Here is a 20,809-nt window from a genome sequence, read left to right as displayed (position 1 = left end):
GAGCTGTGTGGTTTTGGAATGAGGCGTTGGCCGATTGGAGGGATCAGACAGATTAGACGCTGTGCAGCGCATCAGAGGAAAACCGAATCATCAAAGGATGAAGAAAAAGCCGTCAGCCTCTCTGAATCTGAACACGTCTCTTTAATGTTTTGAACACAGTCTGTCAGACTTGAAACACCACAGGGTGCAGCTCACACAGAGGCAGGGTAGAACAGATCCCATCAATGTGACCCGCACAGGTTAGCGGCACGCTCACCTGGCCGCTGTGGAACAGGTGAGGCTGCTGGCAGTGTTCCCAGCTCACTGACTCGACATTAAAAGAACTCCCCCAGGCTCTGTTTCCATGAAGCAGCATCACCAAGTTACCTGAACCACACCTGGTGCCTGCTCTCACCTGGTGTAAGTGTGTACATTGGCGAGGCGGTCCGTGGAAACAGAGCCTGAAGAGGAACAACAGGAATGTGGTTCGACTCGAAGCAGCCGTACAGAAGTTCATTCATGACAAAACTACTGACAGAGGGGAGATCTGAAACCCAGGCGAAAGAAAAGTTCTCTGCAGGTCAAAGGTCAACACCTGAAAACAGTTTCAATTGCTGGTGCAGATACAGCTACTGATTTTGGCAGGGGAAAGCTTTTCCAAGCTCTTATTTTAGCGGGCAGTTAGCGATAACAGGGAAAGCTTCAATAGCAGCTAAAATATAGAATCGGTTTAAAATTTTGAAACAAATAATGATCAGATCCCTTAAACTCTGTTCAAAAACAACAGAACAAAGTTCACCTGCAGCTGCTGATCTGCTCTGCAGCAGTTTTTGCAGTTTTGTGGTGGCCCACCAGGGGGCTCTGCTCACACCCAGGTCGGGAGGAGGGGTTCTGCTGGTTTTTGGCGCAATGTGTTCAGTTGTTGTGTGGAGATAAATAAAGTCGGAATGGAAAGTTACAGCTCCTGTGTCGTCTGTACAATACCTCCACAGTTTCATATTTTTTGTCCACGACAGCAACTGGACCGGCTCGGCCTGCAGGGAGGGGAACAACCGTGATCCCTGCAAACTTCAGCAGGTCTCAGAGTGCTGATCAGTAGTTTTGTCATGAAAAATCATCCTCCGAGCGTCTGCTCATCTGCTGGACTCTTACTGAGGATCACAGGTCTAGAAAACAGAGTCTCTGGAAAACAGAAACATTCAGGAGAAGTTTATGAAGAGTTTGCTGAGAAGTCAGACTTTTCTTTGCTATGCGGACACCTGCAGGATTATTTTCCATTTTTTTGGGTGATCTGATCGTTTCAGACACCTCGAGTCGTTGAATTAGCACCATTTGATCCTGTAGGCATTGCTGAGTCCTACAGTGTGACTGACAGGTGCTAGGTCCAATCAGATCGTCTCTAGCAGGTAAAGAGTTCTGCGGTTGGTTTCTGGTCCATGACGAATGTGTTGTGTCTTTGAGTCTGTTCAGCAGAACAATCACAGATAAAATCTTTTCCATATATAATAGGTTTCTATTCAACATCATATCCACTCCATCCATAAGCATCTTCATTCAGACTCAAAAATCTCCTAAAAAACAAAAACATGATGGTTCTCATGGTGTGTTTTTTCCGGCTGTGCTTGGATGAACGGTGCTTTCATGGCACTGTGACATGAATCACTCTTTGCTCACTCTTAACTGGATGTGGAACGATTCTTCACTTTTTAACATCTTTTGGCAGCATGCTAAACATTAACTGCAACACCACAAATAGCTAAAGCCTCAAACTTAGTTGAACATGCTGAAGAAGAGCAGGGAGCAGACGCAAACAAACCTTCACCATGAGTGACCGACCACCAACACACCACAGAGAGGACAGCCAATCAGCAAAGAGAGGAACCAGCCGCTCAGCTATGCAGCCAGGACATGAAACTAAAGGTTGAAACACAAGGTCTTTACTCAGTAGACTCACCAAGATGCAGAGACAATGTCAGGAGGTCCACATGGGGAGACATTTCTCTGGATCTACAATCATGTCTGCAAAGCGGTCTTCTACAAACTTCCAGAAGGTTCTGCAGACTTCACTTACTGGACAAGGTCAATAATAAAAACAGAAATAATCAATAATATAAAAGGTCAGTAATGACAAACCTTATCTTCCTCCCCTGATGAAACGGTGAGAACCTTTCAGGTGAGTGTGAGGATTCAGCCACAGGCTGGAACAAAGAAAAGTTATTTATGCTCTAAATTGCCCAACAGAGCTGCAGGTTAAACATTAACACTTTTACCTGCAATGTCCTGGCATGAAGTCTGTAGTTAATGTGAGAACAATGAAGCTAACAGAATGAGAAATTTACAGCTAGGGAGTCATCATGTGGACGATGTACCTGGGCAGATCCCTCACCTGAACCACACAGTGTACTCAGAGTATCACTGAAGAGTACAGCTGAAGTGAGCACTTCCTGTCGTGTTCTACATGCGAGACAAAGGATCAGCCTGGCGTCCTGGAAATATAAACCTTGTCACTATTTGCTTTTCCCTTCATCAGGATCATCAGGCAGCTCTAATGAGACATCTCTCAGTGAGTTTAAGAAGCAGCTCTCCTCTGAGGAAGAACCACCTTGCGGCGGTGATGAACGACTAGTTCCCCTCTCTGACGAACACTTTTTACCCACTTGTCTACAGCGCTCTGCTCACAGACTGATGGATGCAACAAATCAGCGACAAAAAGCTCGATACCAAAGCAATGCATTAGCTGAATTTTTTTTCATTGCCACCGATACATGAACACGCGAGCGAGCGGCTACGCTAAGCAACGTTTCCACAGAGAAACAAATGCTAGCTCAAAATCTACAGCGAGCTCAAACACAAGAGGATTACAACCATAGAACAGTAGTTTGGTCTTTTTTTGATCAAAATAAAAGATTTAAAGTATACTTTCATATATAAGCAATAAAAAATAAGTAACATCTCAATACTCCAGTAATAACTCTTACATTAATATTGTGCTCATTGGGATTCTATCTCTTTACATATATTTTATTCATTCTTATAGATAGCTATAAATATTATTTTTCTTGTTTTGCGTTCCCGTGCAGCAGGAACTGTGCGGCACCACCAGCTGTCGACAGTGCAAAGACCTCATTGATATGGTTTATGAACGGACACCTGACCACCGTGGCTGATGGGAGTGTGGAAGGCAATTAGTGGTTAATGACAAGATGGTATGAGGCTGACAGTTAGCACCACAGAAGGTCCAGAGAACCAATCCACTTCAGAACTTTAGGAGGAAATGGTCCGGATGGAAATATCCACTCAAAAGGTCAAGAATAACCATCTACTCCAATAGGATGAACCACCAGAAGGCCATTAAGGACAGCACTTCGCAGAGGTTCCAACAGACAGATTCCCTGAAGGTCCATTCACTCTAGATCTCCAGGAACGACCATTAAGTTCTGAAAGCCTAGACAGGAAGTTCTTTTCCAAAGGTTGGTTGCACTAACTTAAGAAGGTATTCATAACTTGATGATCTAAGTCAGGCCTGAGAAGTATTGGTAGTTGCACCATCCAGCCTTAAGTCTTCTTGCTAATCTTGGCCAGTTCTTCAAACCAGAAAATGAAATTGTTGAGAACAATACACTCTTTTAGCAGACCGACTTCAAACAAGATAAGCTACCTGACGTAGTACATTCATCAACACCTAGAAAAGCCTGGATAGCAGGTCCGACCCAAGCTCTAAACCAGGACACTCTGAGGCACGGAGCCACTGTGCATTTCTTTCTATGAGCAATATATTAATTTTACAACAAGCAAGCTAGACAGACTGCTGCAGATACAACGATGAGGAGTTGACTCTCTTGATCTGTTTGAACTGACTGGAGAGCCTTTAAGTTTGAGTTGGTTCATGACCGAGCATTTAGTGGTGCTGCACTTTTTCACACTTATGCTTCATGAGCATCAACAATTACATGACCATATACCTGTGTGCTTAATGGAGGACTCTCAGTCTACTGGTTTGGCAGATTGCTTTCACAGAAACTTGCGTCCTTGTTTTACCCAGGAGGTCTTCTGTCTACGCCCTGGTCAAAAAAAATGACTTATTTAGGTCCTAATGCCATGCTTCTCAAGTTCTATCACGTTAGACCGCTTGGCGATCAGTGTGTCCTTGAGATAACTAATGATGTTTCAATTTTCTTATTTGTAGTAATTTTAAAAAAAAAAATTGCTTTCATCTAAATTAAAAAAGCTATTTTTAGCTGCTCTCTTACCACAACAGCTGTACAAGTTTGATGTGGTAGAGGTTTACACTGAAGGCCCTTCCTCAAGCAACTAGAATTAAACCAGTGACCTTTTGTTTCCCAAGCAAATGTGTTAACCACTAAAACACCGAAAGTAAACAGTTAGCAAGAATGCTTGCTGTTACGCAACACCCATCTTCATGTGCATGTTCGAGTAAACGAGCTTGCTACCACCGGGTGTAGTTAAGGCTGGCTGGTGCAGTCAACATGAAGTTCACTCTCGACTGGTCTCAAATACTGATCTTGCAGTTAGAACTGGGTTTAGTAAAAGCAGCTGGTCCAACTGTCCCCCAATATCAGGCTGGACCAAACCCCTCAAAACCCTTAAGAACTCCAGGAGGCCAGAATGAACTCTCCAATGACTAAACTCCAGAAGACCAAGAGGCCAATCAGGTTGAAGACCATCAAGGACCATCTACTCCACAAGTTCAGGAATGAATTGCTGCTCCAGATGTTTAAAAAGTAACGACTGAATCAAGAGGTTCAGGAAGGATGATCATTAATGATGCTCTTCAGGAAGCACTTCAGTGGAAAATACGAGTCAAACTCATGTTTAATGAAACAGAGCTGAGAGTGACGGAGAAGACAGTTCAGGACCCTGTAAAGTACCAGAGGTCTCCAGGAGACACGTCCAAGTTTTCAGACATGGATTGTAGTCCAGACTTGTTTTGGGTTTACCGGCACAGACGTACGCTAGCTCAACAGAGCCCAGAGTGTAAATTGGTTCGTTTCATGCTTTCCCTCAGACCTTTCAGGCTCTATGTGGTTTAAAACTTTGAAAACCACGTGAGTCCTGATCCAAAGAGGTCCAAACCAGTTTACGGGTAGCTGGTCACTGCCGCCTGTTTCTGGGCGAGACGTCGCAGCTCCTCCCTGATGGCCTTTATAAGAGAGGCGGAGGTGTGGGCGGATGGTGATGCGTCCTCAGGCGGATACTCTGGAGTTGGTGAGGTCAGGAGGAGAGGTGGAGCTGACGGGTCCCGCAATGAGGAGCTAGGCATCTGGAAAACAGAGGAAGAGGAGAACTCAGGAAAGGACATCACCTGTGGAAAGAAATGAGAAAGGGTGAGACATTTCAGCTCCACCTGTGCACCACCAAACTATTTTCTTTGGTGATTTCACCACTCACGCTCTCTCTGCTGGCTCCCGGCCTGGAAAGATCCTGGTCTGAGTGCTGCTGATTCCAGCTGGAGCCAGTGGGGCCCGACATGCTGCGACCCACCCCAGGGTATGCGCCAATCTGACTGGACAGACCCACCTGGGTCAAGTGATGGAGCTGTGCACCTGGAGGGCAGTGAAACCAGTCAGCAGATATAGCATTAAATCATCAGTCTGTGTGGAAACAAACTGAATACAGACAGTCATGTGAGGTTTGGACATATCAGTGTTACCTTTGGCTTTATTGTCTGAGACAATAACAAATTTCCCACGTGTGGGACTAATAAAGGTTATCTTATCTTATCTTATCTTATCTTATGACAAAAAATGCCTCGTCCGACATTAACTAATTAACCTAACATTAACATTAACCTAATCTACAGTCTCTGGATATTCACACACACAAAATATAACAATGATTCTTTTCAGAAATCTTGAGAGAATGATAATTCTTTCAAAAAACACATCTTTCCTAAACTGATAGAAACGCTGTATATTTGTTGTAGTGTACTGCACCACCAGAGGGCAGCCTCTACCGCACGACCAGTCAGCTGTATCATGCATTACCTCCCCACAGTTTGACTGTTTGAGACAAGTTCAGGATCTAAAACACGTCAGAAAGTGAAAATAAGAGGAGAATATTTTAGACTAAGATTTGTTTCATTCATTTTACTTGAAATCTGTATATTTCATGGCATAAAGTTACAGAACTGAATGTATTTATTGACTCACTGAGGCCATCCTCAGTGCTGTCACTGCCCAGCAGGGGGACGGTCATGTTTATAGCTGCAGTGACTTCTATGAACACCCCATCATGACACCTGCTGTCAGGTCATGTAAACTGAAAGCACGGTGAGCTGTTATTTGTAGATGGCTGTGACTGTACCTGTGCTCCCTCCTACAGGTCGAGGTCTAGAGGAGGAGGGTGGGTCCTCATACTGCCCCCTGTTGGAGTAAATGGACTCCTGCAGCTGATCTCCAGTAGACACATACCCTCCTGAGCTCAGCCCCTGCCTGTAGAAACGCACAGAGAATGAGCTCTGATTCTGACCTAGTACTCAGACTGGATCATGTCTGTGGTATTCTGATACTGACCTCTGCAGCAGGCCCTGGACTGAGGTGGGGGACATCCCCAGCTCTGCATATCTCTGCAGGAGGAAGAGAAAGACAAGAATTAAATCAGAGCACGAGTTCCTGACAGAAGTATCTGCTTCATCTGCAGGTCCACACACTCACTGCAGAGAAGGGGCTGTGAGGGGGGGCTGCTGGGTAAGAGCCCCACTGCTGGTTTGGGGGCCAGCTCTGAGGGGAGGGGCTGGGCAGGGCAGAGCTTACCCCGGCGCTGCCCTGCGAGGACGGCGACACCAAGGCGAAGGCGTCATCCAGAAGAGAGTGCATCTGCTGTCGGGCCTCTTCAATGGAGGGCTGGGGGGGCATGTAGGGGGGCGGGGCCGGGGCAGGGTCAAAGACCTCGTCAGTGGGGGAGGGGCTGCCGTGGTCCGGGGGCAGGTCGGGGTCCGACTGTAGGAAATGAAGTAGAACATCAAGTCAGCGCTCTGCTGTCTTACAAAAAAAAAGTCCAAAAAGACTTCCTGTGTCACTCAGAGTTCAGTAACAGTGTACAGCTCTGTCCACGTCATGCTGACGACACCATCAGTAACAGATCAGATCAGCCGTGTACCTCCAAACACTCAAACATTATGTGTGTCTGTGAATGCTTAGAACAGGCCACATATCCAGCTCACACCTACCTTGCTTATTTGATGGTTAAATTTTGTTTGCCTCACCATGTAGGCCACGTTGTTGAGTCCGGGGTATTTCCTGTAGGTGGCGCTCTGATCGGTGAGCAGCCGGTCTCTGTCTGTGTCAGGAAGACTTCCAGGTCCTGGCTGAGCCCGCCGACTCCTAGGAGAGCGCCTCCCTCTGGCAAAAAAACACAAGAGTTTACAGTCAGGCTGGACACCGACGGGACAATAATGAGCTTAGCTTTGGTGTTAACAGGGATGTGGTTGGTATGTCTTAAATATGATTTCTCTAGAGTTTGAGGTCTCCTGCAGGGCCTTCTCCCAACTGGACATGTCTGGAGGTGCTCAGGAGGCACTGATCAGACTGATGAAGGAGCACGCCTCGATTCTGAGCTCCTCCTGTGTCAGGTGGAAACGGACATCTTCGAGCTAAGCTCTCTTTCTTAACCTCACAGCAGCAGTACGGTACAACTCCTGCATGGAGCACCAATCCACCAGTCCATCTCAAGCTCCACCTTCCTCTTTGTCCTCGAGCCCAAAAAGAAAAATCAGCTATTGTCCACACAGCCTCCAAGACCTACATCATTTGCAAAGAGCAGGGATAAAATGCTAAGATTCCCAAAATGCACACCTTCTTCACCCCAGCTACCCTTTAAGGTCATGTTCATGAATATTACCTACAGGATCAAAGACGTGCACCAACCCTGGAGGACTGACAAAGAGTATTGACTGTGTGTCCTTCAGACCCTCTGAGGACATCAGTCCCATTCATCTGGATGTAGTGTTTTCAGTGAGAGAAACATTTCATCATCATCCACTTCTTCTGTCTTTGCTGCCTGCAGGTTCCCCCAACCTTATAAACAGTACAATCAATTTAATCAGTGCTGCAAGTTTTGGTCATTATCCAAATGTAATGCTACGTCCAGATGAAGAGTATCAACTTTCTGGGATTTCCTTACCTGTGTGACTGAGCATGCATCAAGGAAGTCTGAGAACGTGTTTGTCTTTGAGGGAACTGAGTCAGCTTTCTCTTTAGTCACACAGAAGCAGTCAGCTGTTCATGGAGAATGAAATGTTCTTTTTTCACCTCAGGTAGGGTCTGACCTTTTCCTGGAGTCGGTGGGAGTTGGGGGTGAGGCAGCATCGGCCTGCAGGATGCAGTCCATGTGGTCGTGGGCAGAGCTGTACAGTCGCTGTGCCACCTCACTCTGAACCGGACCATCTCCAAATGCGTCCATGATGTCATCCATGGAGGGAAACTCACACTGGCCCCGCCTCTTAGCACGCTGTCGCAGTTTGTTCCGGTGATGCTCGATCTCTGACTTGTGCCGCAGTGCCACCTGCAGGAACAGAGACGGTTGACTACAGTTAATGATGATGACCTCATGGCGAGCTGTGACTGGATGTATTTTTGTTGTCAACTCACCTCTGTGTTGACCTTTTCAGTGAGGGAAGGGCTTGGCTGTGATGGGGCGTGTGGCTGCGGCGGGCTCGGACGTGGTTGCATGGCGATGAGCTGCACCTTGTTGGCCTGACGACGGGTGCCGTCAGATGACCCGCGGGACAGGCGGTCCACATGGTCAAAGATGGAGGACGAGGACAGAAGTTCGTCCGGGCCGCTGCCTGATGGAGCACCTGTGGAAGGAGAGGTCAGAGGTCAGAAAAAGGTGAAAGGAGACTTAAAGACCAACGGAGAAGTGAAAGCTCAGACTCCCAGGATGCATTTCACCAGCTTTCAGTAGATGGTCACCGGTGACCATCTACTGAAAGCTCGCAGAGCGAGTGAGTCAGTCCCATAGACTTCCATGTTAAAGCTTTACAGCAGAAATAAACATTTATGTGTGCAGAGCTGCAGTAACTGCAGAAGGATAAAAAGTGACGAGCAACCAACAAGGAGATGATGATGGCAGACCAAGACCCCCAGCGCAGAGGTCAGAGGTCACATGCAGAGTCCTCTCTGAGAGCCAGAGGACATCCAGGAGGCTGACAGAGTGGCAGTGATGCTTCAGCTGTGACTGCGGTCAGATCTTCAGCATTACTGTTTGTTACTGTCAGAGAAATTATTTTACCAGAAATAACCTTCAAACTATGAAGAAGTCCGAATATAAACATTTAGACAACAAGCATGTATATTCCAGATGTACAAGAATAAGAAAAAAGAGAAGTTAATAAAGTAAGAGTGGAAAGTAAAATTCGCTCAGTCATTTAGTGATGATCAGTATTCAGATTCAGCTTATTGCTGATGACTCATCTCATAAACCAGGACCTGTTCTTCCCTTTATGAGTTAAGGGATCGTTGTCGCTGGTCCTGTGATTACTGGAGAGCAGATCGATTTGACACAGTCACAGATTTATTATTTTTAGTGTTTATTCCGTGAATTTAAAGGTTGAGCGCTTGGAGACATAATTAGCTCTGTCTGTGCAGCATTGCAATGCTTCACGTGTTGATAGGAAATGTGGATCGGAGATTGGTGTGTAAGAAGGTGGTGATGTGTTGGCATGGTAACGTACCCATTTTGCTCCTCCCTTCAAGTAGGCAGTGCATTAAACAGAAAAGACAAAGTTTGAACAGAGCAGAGCCTCCATCTTCCGTTTACAGTCTATTCATTACAAATACTCAAGCTGATGATGTCACTGTGGCTCTCACCATTTTTGGGTGTCTTCCTGTGCTGTTTCCCCTCACTGGGTGTGGCCACAGGTCGGGTGCTTTCTTCTGCTGACTCCCTGCCGCTCGATTGGTCGCTTCCTAACGAGTCGCCATCTGATGGGCTGAGCCTGAGGGTGGACACAACGGGTGAGTCATAAAAGTTTCACTGTTGCTGGATTCAGTAAAATTTTGAGATGTCGACGATTTCTCCGAATGAAAAGTAATCGTGTCAACGAGCCAGTGAAGTTTATATTCTATATGTTTTAACAAGTTTGTTTAATAAGTCACAACATATTTCTAACCTCCCCCTGCGGCGGCTCGGCCGTGACGCCTTGGTGGATGATCCTTTGGATTTGGGGGTGTTGAGGTCTCCGCCATCAGAAGGTGTGGCTTCCTTTACTGGTGCGGGAAGTGGGCCGGACTCCTGGATCACCATGATGTCATCCTTACTGTGCTGACCCAGGTGAAGCTTTGCAAAGTCGAAGCCTTTAACGCTGGGAGCCTGAAGCTGGCAGAGGACATGGATCAGGGGTGAGTAAGAACAACCATCACTTTAAAAACTCTGCAGTTCTTCTTACATCCAGCAGAGGCTCCAGCACTGAGTCAGTCCCCATAGATTCCCATAGTAAAGATTAATTAATTAGCTCCACCCATTTGTCCAAATATTAGCTAACAAAAACAGCATGGTTGTGGCTAAAATGCTAACACTGCAAACACAGAGGACAGAAAAACAGCCTGTTAATTTCAAAGTGCAACTCCTTTTTGTTGACCTCTGACCTTTTGCCTCTGCTGGATGGTGTTAATGGCATCTGGCTGGAACTCAAGCTTCTCGGAACCGCAGAGCTTCCAGTACAGGATGATGATGATGAAGACGGCCAGTACGACCGGGACAACAACACCGACAATCAGCCAGATGCTGCTGCTCTGAGTCTCAGCTGGAGGGACAGAGAGCGTCTCCACAGCTGGAAACAGAATGAAAAAGATCAAACGTTTATCAATATGACACTTTCTGAACCAATCAGAAGCAGTTTGGACACGCTCAGCATTGGACTCACGTTGGGCCAGCGGTCTCTGCACACGGTGTCCCAGGACGATGGCGGCCCTTTGAAGGTCCACACGGTTCAGAGTGGCGGCAGTCACCTCAGCAGGGACCCTCTCTCCACCGGGACCCTCCACAAAATAAAAGACCTCCAGAGGGCGCTCTGCCCCTGACAGCCTGGACACCCGCACCACCTGAGACACAACCGGTTCAGTGCACATTCACATTGTTCAGTTGTGATTTTTTTTATCTCTGGTGACATTACATCAGCCATCATTGCCTTGTGCGCGTACCTGTAGACTGTTGTTGCCCACTGCTGTGGCTCTCTTCCAGCGCCTCCTGCTGGTTTCCTGCAGTCCCTCCTCCAACAGCAGAGCCAGACGTCTCTCCAGACGAGCCTTAAAGCTTCTCTCGGCCACCAGCTGCTCCTGAACTCCCAGCAGGACTGATACCACACAAAGGGGAGTTCATCAGAGCGAAGCTAACACATACTCCAGGTACCAGGTGTCAACATCATCCACACAGTACAAAAACATCATACCAAAATGTAAAAAAAAGAGAGTGGGTTTCTTACCTGTACAGACCCAGGTGGAGCGTAGGTGGTGTGAAGTGTTGAGCTCAGGGTAGTGGAAGGCTGTTAACACAGGTTTGATAAAAACGCTTCACATATTGTCGGTTTAATGTTTACTGTGACGTGTGATGCATTTGTGTATCGTGTCGTACGTTCAGCGATCTGCAGCGCAGGAAATCCCACGTAGAAGCTGAACTCCACCAGGCTGAGCTTCCTCAGGTGTTCACTGACCTCTGACCCCGGCAGGTAGCCCCGGCCATCCCGCACCGCAAACGTGATGTCGACAGGAACCTTCTGTTCCACTGCTGGACGGGCCACGCTCATGGTGATGTTCAGCAACTACGTGAAGAAGTAAAAGAATTTAGAAAAACGAACGGCTTTAAATGGTGACCGCACACGAGGCACACTCACCTGTACGGTGGCGTTCCCTCCCTCCTGTAATCTCTTCCGTGTCTCTGCGTACGCCATCGTGAGCCCTCTCTCCACCCGTTCACTGAAGTTGCAGACTCGAATGTCAACATGAGTGGGAACAAACTGCAGCACAGAGTGGATCTGATACCTGAGGTCAGGTATGGTGTACAGTGGTGAAACTGTGGGAATGGGGCCGAAGCGTGGCGGCGGTCGGCGGAGGGCATTGATGACGGACATGGCAGTGAAGATCAGCGGTCCTGACACAACGCGAAAGGCAAAACTGGATGGAGTTCTCAGGAACTGAAAAAGAAACAACCAGGTGAGAGTGGGAGGTTATTAACGATTTTAAGTTTTGTTTAATATCTAATAAGGGTTCAGGAAAGTAAATGAATAAATGAAATAGAAAGCATTAAAAAATAAATAAAAGTATGCATCAGATGGCATATTTTCATGGATCAAATGTTTTTTATTGATTTTTGTGTAATTTAAAAGCTTGGACCTTCTCCTGCTGCCTCTAACAGTCTGTGGACCGATTTCTAAGTGAAGGACTAAAATCTAAAGGATGTGAGGTTTATGAGCCTCTTTTCTGCTCCCAGTAGGCAACAAGCTAACATTAGCTTAGAAACAGAGTTCACTATTACAAAGTTAATAAATGACTGGCTCCCAGCACAACACAAACTCCACATAAGCATGAACCAGAATGTCAGTGACACAGTAACACACAGAGATCAGTCTCTGGTCACTGGTTGGTTGCTTTGGACAAACTAATGAGGAAGAAAATCCAGTGAGAAAGACAAATATTAGCTGATCAATGTCTGTGAGTTTGATTAAATTCTGACCAGTACTGCAGATAGAGTAGTGATTCTTGTGACTGCAGCCGGATGAGCTAAAAACAAACACTTCAGAGCGAGAACGTTAGAGGGCAGGCTGGGATTTGCCTGTTTCATGTGAAGTCTGTGAAGCAGGAGCTTGACTGTGAGGGGAAACCACAGTCAGCATCAGCAGGACTGAATCATGCAGGTCTGAGAAGCAGCAATTCTGTTTGTACCTGCAGCTCCACTGAGCGGTTGAAGTCTCTTTTCAGAAGATCTCGGACCTGACTGAAACCAGCAGACGAGCCTTTGGAGCTGACTGCAGGGCACACAAACATGGAAGACATCAGTGATTAGACAGAAAATGTGCAGCACCTGGAGGTATGGTCACATGACCTAAGGCTCTTACCTACTCTGACCAGGTACATTTCTGGCTTGGTGACATTGCACAGGTATTGTCTGGTGGGTGGGGTCTGGGCCACTCTGGGTGTGGTGACTGGAGGGGCTCTGGTCAGGCTGATGGCTGTGATTTGGGTGGTGGTGATGATGGCGGTGGTTGTTGTCGTGGTAGCCTTAGTAGTGGTTGCAGCCTTGGTGGGAGGAGCCTTTGCTGGCATCTCAGTGACCACTGTGGGCCTCTCTGGTCTCTCAGGGCGGGTGGGGGTCCAGCGGTGGAGGGGGAGGCACCCAGCTGGTGGTGTTTGATGGGGGTCGGGAAGGGTGCCTGCTTGGGACCGAGACATAGTCTTTGTGTTTTGGAGCAAGAGGAGTAGGGGTGGAAGGAATCTTGGGGGTGGCTGATGGAGCAGGTGTCTTCTCCTCACCTGTGAGGATAGGTGTAAGGGTGAGGGGAGGTGTGGGCTGTCTTGGGGGATGCTTAGGCTCCAATCCTTGAGGAGCAATGGGGCTCGAGGATGGGGTAGAAGGAGGATGGTGGGTGTGTGTTGCTGTAGGTGTAAGGACAGGTTTGGAGTCGGTCTCGTTTACCTTTTCCCTCTCCTTCTCCCTCTCCCTCTCCCTCTCCTTCTCCCTCTCCCTCTCCCGAGCCAACAGGTTTGTGTAGTACTCCAGACTGTTCATGTCGGGCAGCAGCAGCTCCGTCGGCTCCAGTGGGATCATGTCCTCCAAGTCATAGTCCTCATCCCAGGTGGGGAAGACATCTGGATGGGCAGGCTGAGTGTGAAGGGGGATGTTGGGGGTTGAGGAGGAGGGGGAGAGGGGAAGTTTGGATGACAGTGAGAGGGTGGGGCGAGCAGGAAAGGAGGTGTCATAAGAGACCCAGTCCCCCCCATTGTCCCCATCGTAGGGGTGGCTGGGCAGTGGCGTGGCGAGGGCCATCTCGTCACCTTCAGGTACCATGAAGGACAGAGTCTCCAGGTAGTCCCCAGACCCCCAGGCCTCCTCCAGCGAGGGCCCCTGTTCCCAGGGGGAGGAGGAGTGAGGGTGGGCTGGCTATGTGGGGGGAGTGGTGGAGGTAGACTGGGGGACAGGAGGTCTGGAGGTCTCAGGAGGAGGTGGATCCCCTGAGCACCAGAGTCTGGGTCCTCTGCTGAGCCTGCACCACCACCGTTACTGTGGTATCCAGAGTCTGAGGGGTGGCTGGGAGGTGAGGGTCTAGAAGAGGTGGAGGATGATGATGGTGATGACGGATGTGACGAAGAATCAGTCGTTCTGTTGAATTCCAGCACAACTGTGGGCCAGAAGGACAGAAGTCGTGAATTTAAAAGCTCAACATTATACCTAAAGAGTGAGTGTGTGACCATACCCAGATTGTTACCAAACACGAGGGGCCTGAATGAACCTGAAGGACCCTGAAAGAAACTGAGGAACATGAACAAATCTGAAGACCCCCAATACCTGAATAAACCTAAGTAAAAAGTAAGAAAAGTAAAAGCAGATCTATGGAGGACGTTTCTATTTTTGTGCAAAGCTAACTGAACCTTGTGCTATATTAACATAAAGGTAAAATAGTATCAGTAGGTGGGAATACAAACTTTAGTCTGTTTTTTTATTCTAATTGCAGTCAGCTTTAATCTGAAAAAAAACAAAACAAGGAAAATAAAAAATATATCTCTATTTTCTGGTGCCTGCATTGTAGAGGGTGACTTTGCTCTAAACAGGTAATGACTACAGTCACGGGTTAAAGTGGATTCAGGAGGTGGGGGAACACTAAAAAATCAATTTTAGTTGCTCAGTGTGAGGAAAAAAATCAAACTCACAATACTTTCTACTGAGAGCGGATTTACACACCTGAATTCAACCAGATGTGAGCAGATGTTTCATGAGTTGTCTTGGCTGATTTCCATACACTGACAGTACACTGTTTATGCTGTCTTTATATCGTTTATATCATTGTTTTCTACTTTAAATCCATCACAGTTCAGCAAACTAACCTGCTTATCCTACACTAACTTGCAGAGGATTTTCATGCAGCATTTAAATAACTCAGTTAAGTCTACCTCAGTTTGTTTAGCAGCATGTTTCACAATATGAAGAAACATAATTTCGCATGTACAAACCCAATATCTGATGCAAAAACATTAGGACTTGCATGTAAGCTTTCTTTTCTCTCCCTGTGAAATACAGCAGCTCAAAGAAAGGGTTGTAAACCAAAACTAATGAGCCTGTTTTGAAAATGTAAGGAATAGACAGTTCAGCTACTTATTTAAAATGTAGGGGGTAAAAGTAAAGAGTCGTCAGAAAAAAACAACTTAAGTAAAGTGCAGATACCTAAAAACTGTAAGTAAGTACAGTAATGAAGTATTTGCACTTCATTTTTTTGACCTGCCAGTGGCACACTCGTTATTACAAACATATTAGTATTTTTTGAGTTATGATTTGAAGCTGATCACAGCACAAAATAAAGAATAAACTCTGAAATGACAAAGCGTCACAAACACAGATCATCTTAATGAGACCGAGCTGTTCTTGGTTCAGCTTCTTTACATAAACCGTGTGCGAGCATTCATTCACACAGCAGAAACACACTCCTCTTTTTCCTCCTTTGCAGTCTCTTTAAAACCATTTGTCTTTATGACACACACACACTCAGCCTTGACTGGGTCTCTTTCATCTGGTCTTGGCCTTGTTGCCGTGGTGACGCTGTGCTTTGCGGCAGCATCACGTGCAGAACAGAGACGAGTCATTGGTATTCAGGAGACGACGCCCTCTCACACACAGACAGACAGACTGATAGATCGATAGATGCAGAAAATATTTATCATTTCTTATTACAAAGAATCTCTTCAGACTGATACACTAGGCTCACTGCTAACCTGCATTTATCTGAGCTCCTGTATTTACTGCTCTCAGCTCTGAGCAACATCTCCTGTTATTCCTGACTCTGAGGTGCCCTCACAGAACAGCTGTGGCTGTGGTGTTTTATGGCAGCACATCTGCTTCTGTACTCCATCACATTTATTTTAAAGCGTTGGGTCCTTCTGATTTGCAGATCTAAAATATAAATCTACTCAAATATGACACGATAGTATTATAGCTAATCTCTTCAGCAGTAAACCTTATTCTTCTTTCACCTGCTTCCATTAGGGGGTGCCAAAGTGGATCATCTGCCTCCATCTCCCAGCATCCTCCTCTCACACTGACAACTCAGCATGTCCTCCTTCACTACATCCATGAACCTCCTCTGAGGTCTTCCTTTTCTCCTCCTGCCTGGCAGCTCCATCTTCATCCTCTGCCTATGCTCAGACCATCTCAGCCTTTCCACTTCACTTTGTTTATTTACAGTTTTTTATTCACTAAGCGTTCATTATGCGCTTGCTGAGCTCTCACATCTGTTTTATTTCACATCTGCGTAGCTCTGACAGCTCATGGCACAGGTGCTCTATAGAAGAGCAGGTGGAGAATAAAAAAATTAGCCCAGGGAATTGAGCTACATTTCAGTGTGCATGTATAACCATGTGATGTTTGTGTTTTTTCTTTCAGTGCAATGAAACAAGTTTCTACGTCTTCATCAGGTTGGACAAACTCATCTTCAGCCTGAATTAAAACACAGCCATGGGTTGAAATCTGACATCCTTAATACAACCCGTGATCCACAGAGGGCACTATAATAAACACACACTCCCCAAATCTGTCATCTCTAACACAAGTCCTGAAATGTCGAGTGACGTTTCAGGACTAAACGTGACATCACACCAACACAGCTGACCTCTGAGAGCTTTTTGTGATGAAGCAGCTTCCTGCTGCCTACATCTGATCAGCTGATGTCACTGTAAACCTCCACAGTCTGACATCAGCAGGTCATGTGACTCTGTGTGTGTGCGTGTGTGTGTGTGTGAGTCAGTAATGTGGGAGGATGACAATATGGAGCTAAAATGAGACTCAGAAGAAGATTCCTGCTCTGCAGTCCTTTTGAGGAAGTCCATGTTCATTTCCTGCTGTGTACAGATGGCTCAGAGGTCAGAGGTCAACATTACAGCAGCTAACAGCACCTAGCAAGTTTACCTGCAGCAGGTGAGCTTGAGGTCACCATGGAAACCAACGTGCCAACCACCAGCAGGACCACACCGAGTGTTCGTCTGCAGGCCAAGGTTCTGGGCTCCATCCTGGTCCTGGTGCTGGAGCTGGGGCCTGGCGAGGTCACAGCGTCCATCGTCCTCAAAGGACTGGCGGTGCGGTCCCGCTACAAAGAGCCGAAGGCCCCTCAGGAGGACCTGAGCAGCATAGAACAGCAGTCAGAAAATGCGTGTCCTACAGGGTTCTCACCGAGCCCAGGAGAACATTCTCCTGCTGGATGATGACAGTTACTTTAGTTACTGTCATCAGAATTTAGTTACTTTAAAAAAAAAGGCTGTAAAGTTGTGTGGAGTAGTGTGTGACCCTCTGACGGGATGGTTCATAGTTGAAACAGTTCATCAAAGTTTGAACTAACAAATCTAACTATCAGCCCGACACATTAACTTTTGTCTCCAAGCTAAAGTCCCAGCAAGTTCTGATACCCTTCCATCCACCCCGACCTCCTCCCTGCTCCAACTCAGACTACACCTGGCCTGCTCTGGATGTTTAGGTCTGATGCTGAAACCAGTGTTTATGGACTGATGCTGTCAGATAGTAGAGAGACCGATATTCTCGATGTACACCGTCTGTGAGAGCTTTGCTGCAAAGGTAACAGTGATGAATGAAAAACACTAGTGCTTCATTACAGTCCAGCAAGAAGCTGAGAAGACTCTGAAGCAGTGAAAATGTAGGAACCCAGGGACAGGTGGTGCTACAGAAGCATTCATTGTGAAGCAGACGTGCTGCTTTGAAAACAGACAAAGACTCGCAGCAAAGACTTAAAAGACTCCAAGTAGATGCACGTGTGGCATAAATTTGAAACTCCTACATCACCTCATTCTTGAGTTATTGCATTTACAAACTTGGGTGTCCTCGCTGCCCGCCCACCCAGTGCCATGACGACATACCCCTCGGACTTTTATGGTTGAGGGGTAAAATCCCCAAAATCCTCTGCTTAAAGGATCTGAAGGTTTTTACGTGCTGTAGACCCTGCAGCCAACATTTTACTGTCACTGTGCCCTCGAGTGGTGGCAGTGCTTGGTGCAGGTGATGTCCTGATGTCTTATTTTGGAGAACAGGATGAAAATGTCTAAAGCCAACCCATAACAAACCTACAACCTAAAGACTGGGGAACATGCTCATTCATTTGGTTTTAGGATGTTCTTGGTGCTGAAAGCTGCAGGGAGGAGCTCGGGTGGATGGACGGGACAACAAAGACACAGAATGATGTTAGTCTAATATTTCAAATTGTACTCGTAAAGAATGAGGTACCTTAAACCGGGGCTGTTCAGCCGGGATAAAAACCCTCTGAAACTGAAACACGGAGCGTTAAAAATGCTCTGATATTGCTTCGAGACCAGCTCAGGTCTGAATGAACAACACAGCTGACATTTCTGACAGCATGCAGAGCAGGGTCAGGATCAGGGCTGCCACACCATCAGAAGGTCAGCTAGACATGTAACTGCTGCTGGAGCCTCACACCAAAGTCACCTGATTTCAGCAGCTTCACATCCTTCATTCTGGAAGGGTGGAGGACATAAACCCAGAACATCTAGGCTTAGGCTACAGTCTAACTCTGAACCTGAAACACTTTCTCTGTGAAGATGATGAAGACCTGCTTCAACCTGCGGGTGGAGCATCTGGACCACTGACTCATTACTTCAGTGTCCAGGTTTGTGGTGAAGGCTAGCGGGGCTTTAATCTGCACATCCTTCTGATCGCGTCTCAACTTTAACATCAGCACTTCCCTGTGAGTCAGCTCATCGTAACCAGGCTGAGCTGAGGACAGCTTTCAGGTAATATTAATAAAGAGATTACACGCAGTGTCACGTGATCCCTGCTGCTTCTCACAGCCCCTCAGTACCGAGCAAAAAGGGAGCTCTGCTTTCTCTGCAGAGCACGATTACAAATGGGTCACTGTCCCAGACCCCGGAGCCTACGAGAGTGTGCGGCTGAAGCAGGAGGCTTCAGGCTCGGCTCCACCTGCGCCCCCACCTGCAGATATTTTTCTGTTTGCACAAAACATGAAAATGTCGGTTTGAAGGATTTCACGTGTTTGCATAAAGAACCTTCAAAAATGATCAATCAGTCAATCAATCAACCATCGATCAATAAGTGAAACCACAAATACGTGACGGTGAATATTTAAAGGGATTCCAGCTGTTTGTCTGACCGGCTTTCACAACTGTGCCTAATAAAGTGACAGGTCGGTATATTCTCTGTCAGTCCGGGTATTTGTGCTCTGCTCGGCTCCGTTTCCAGAACACTCACTCCTCTGCTGGTCTGGCTCGGCTCGGCTCGGCCTCCTCTCAGACTGACCCCATTATCGGACAGATGCTAACAGCCTCCACCCGCCCGCCGAGTCCGCGAGGTGGAGGCTGCATCCGCTCCGCAGTGTTCGTGTCCGGGGCTGATATGCAGCACTACCCCCCCGGCACGCTCCGGTCCGGTCCGGCACGGCCCAGTTTACCGTGAGGACGACGCTGCCTCCGGTGCACGGCTGAAGGAGCCTCGCTTTCTTATAGCGGCCGCGGACACACAGAGCCGCAGACCCGGGATCACATTCAGACTGCAAAGCCGGGCCGAGCCGAGCCGAGCCGAGCCGGGCTATTCTCACTGAGTCTCTGCCACGGCGGAGACCTACCTGCCATCCTGGAGATGCGGTTCGGGCGCGTCACGCCTCTCCAAGCCGCGCAGCGCGCTCCCTGCGCGGGGAAGAAGGAGGCGGAGAGTCCCCGCAGAATCACACCTCCTCCTCTTCTCCTCCTCGGAAACAGCAGCAATCAGCCTCCACCGCCCGGTGATGTCGGTGCTGTCCGAACCCGTCACATTCACAGCGCGTCCGGTCCCGGTACCCGTCCGGCCGGCCCCTCCCAGCATGATCTGACCCGACTTGCAAGTCAAAGCGCTTCTTCTCACATACGGACCGTTATTTGAACCCGCATTGGGACAGGGCCAGGACAGCCCGCACGGATCTGACCATGAAAATAAAACAGCAGAGAACTGCTCAGCTTTTATTTTATGAAGCCAACAAGAAAAAACACTCTCTCTCTCTCTGCGCGCGCGCGCGCGCGCGCGCACACACACACACACACACACACACACACACACACACACACATTCTCTCTCTCTCGCGCGCGCACACACACACACACACACACACACACACATTCTCTCTCTCTCTCTCGCACGCACACACACGCACAGACTCTGCTCATGTTTTTATGCTTCATGCAGACCTGAGCCGCAGGCACAGCGGTGCACAGGTTAGCAGGAAGGTTGTGGGTTTGAATCCCATGGTCAGTTGGGCTCTGCGTGTGTGTTTGGTAACAGCTGACTTAATTCAGGTGTGTGAATGTGAGTAATAAAGTGCTCTGATTGGTCAGTTAGACTGGAAAAGATTAAGGTACCGACCAGTTTATTTGAATGCTGCTGTTTCTGTTGAAGGTCACCCTCCGTATTTTCACCTTAAAGATGAACTGAGCACTCCTACAGAGAACAGCTGATACTCGACAACAGTGCAGCGATAAAAGAGGAAACCGGCTCTGAACGGACCGACGTCACAGGCGTTCCTGTCTGTGCTGAAGTTTGAGTCTGCAGTAACTCTGCACACGTTTTATATTTAGTTCAGTTAACGATCGCGGCCGTTTCC

At 47.5% G+C, this 20,809-nt stretch overlaps 1 protein-coding gene and 1 long non-coding RNA gene across 6 annotated transcripts; both read right to left on the bottom strand.

The window, feature by feature from the left end:
* Positions 1-128: 128 nt before the first annotated feature.
* On the bottom strand, positions 129-20,166 carry si:dkeyp-27e10.3 (UPF0606 protein KIAA1549). Of its 5 annotated transcripts, none has more exons than XM_025899624.1 (21): positions 19,802-20,166; positions 17,107-17,315; positions 13,052-14,332; positions 12,879-12,961; positions 11,831-12,130; positions 11,572-11,758; positions 11,423-11,482; positions 11,142-11,293; positions 10,865-11,042; positions 10,587-10,771; positions 10,112-10,317; positions 9,810-9,937; positions 9,674-9,688; positions 8,589-8,797; positions 8,267-8,502; positions 7,169-7,340; positions 6,654-6,938; positions 6,513-6,565; positions 6,304-6,431; positions 5,389-5,543; positions 129-5,260 (listed from the first exon to the last, which is right to left on the bottom strand). In XM_025899624.1, the coding sequence occupies exons 3-21, from the start codon at positions 13,383-13,385 to the stop codon at positions 5,078-5,080; spliced, it is 3,249 nt and encodes a 1,082-aa protein (XP_025755409.1). In that variant the 5' UTR covers positions 13,386-14,332; positions 17,107-17,315; positions 19,802-20,166; the 3' UTR covers positions 129-5,077. The 5 variants fall into 5 exon arrangements, with proteins under 5 accessions (XP_025755409.1, XP_025755406.1, XP_025755410.1 ...); XM_025899621.1 differs by having other exon boundaries at positions 129-5,302; positions 19,802-20,163; XM_025899625.1 differs by having other exon boundaries at positions 129-5,302; positions 6,753-6,938; positions 19,802-20,162.
* LOC112842647 (uncharacterized) lies at positions 7,437-8,260 on the bottom strand. The gene is made up of 3 exons (XR_003214530.1): positions 8,122-8,260; positions 7,844-8,015; positions 7,437-7,739 (listed from the first exon to the last, which is right to left on the bottom strand). It is a non-coding gene; the product is annotated as an uncharacterized LOC112842647 (long non-coding RNA).
* Positions 20,167-20,809: the final 643 nt, after the last annotated feature.

This window comes from Oreochromis niloticus, linkage group LG17, assembly GCF_001858045.2.
Source record: "Oreochromis niloticus isolate F11D_XX linkage group LG17, O_niloticus_UMD_NMBU, whole genome shotgun sequence".
NCBI lineage: Eukaryota > Metazoa > Chordata > Actinopteri > Cichliformes > Cichlidae > Oreochromis > Oreochromis niloticus.
The sequence above is the reverse complement of the archived record's forward strand: the minus strand, read 5'-3'. Positions and strand labels throughout refer to the sequence as shown.

Coding starts and splice junctions, on each gene's coding strand:
- si:dkeyp-27e10.3 (XM_025899621.1), bottom strand. CDS start 13,385: ATGTCTCGGTCCCAAGCAGGCACCCTTCCCGACCCCCATCAAACACCA. Junction 8,503..8,588: donor CTGAAAAGGTCAACACAGAG/GTGAGTTGACAA, acceptor CTGTTCCTGCAG/GTGGCACTGCGGCACAAGTC. Junction 6,939..7,168: donor TTAACCATCAAATAAGCAAG/GTAGGTGTGAGC, acceptor CATTTCCTACAG/TCGGACCCCGACCTGCCCCC.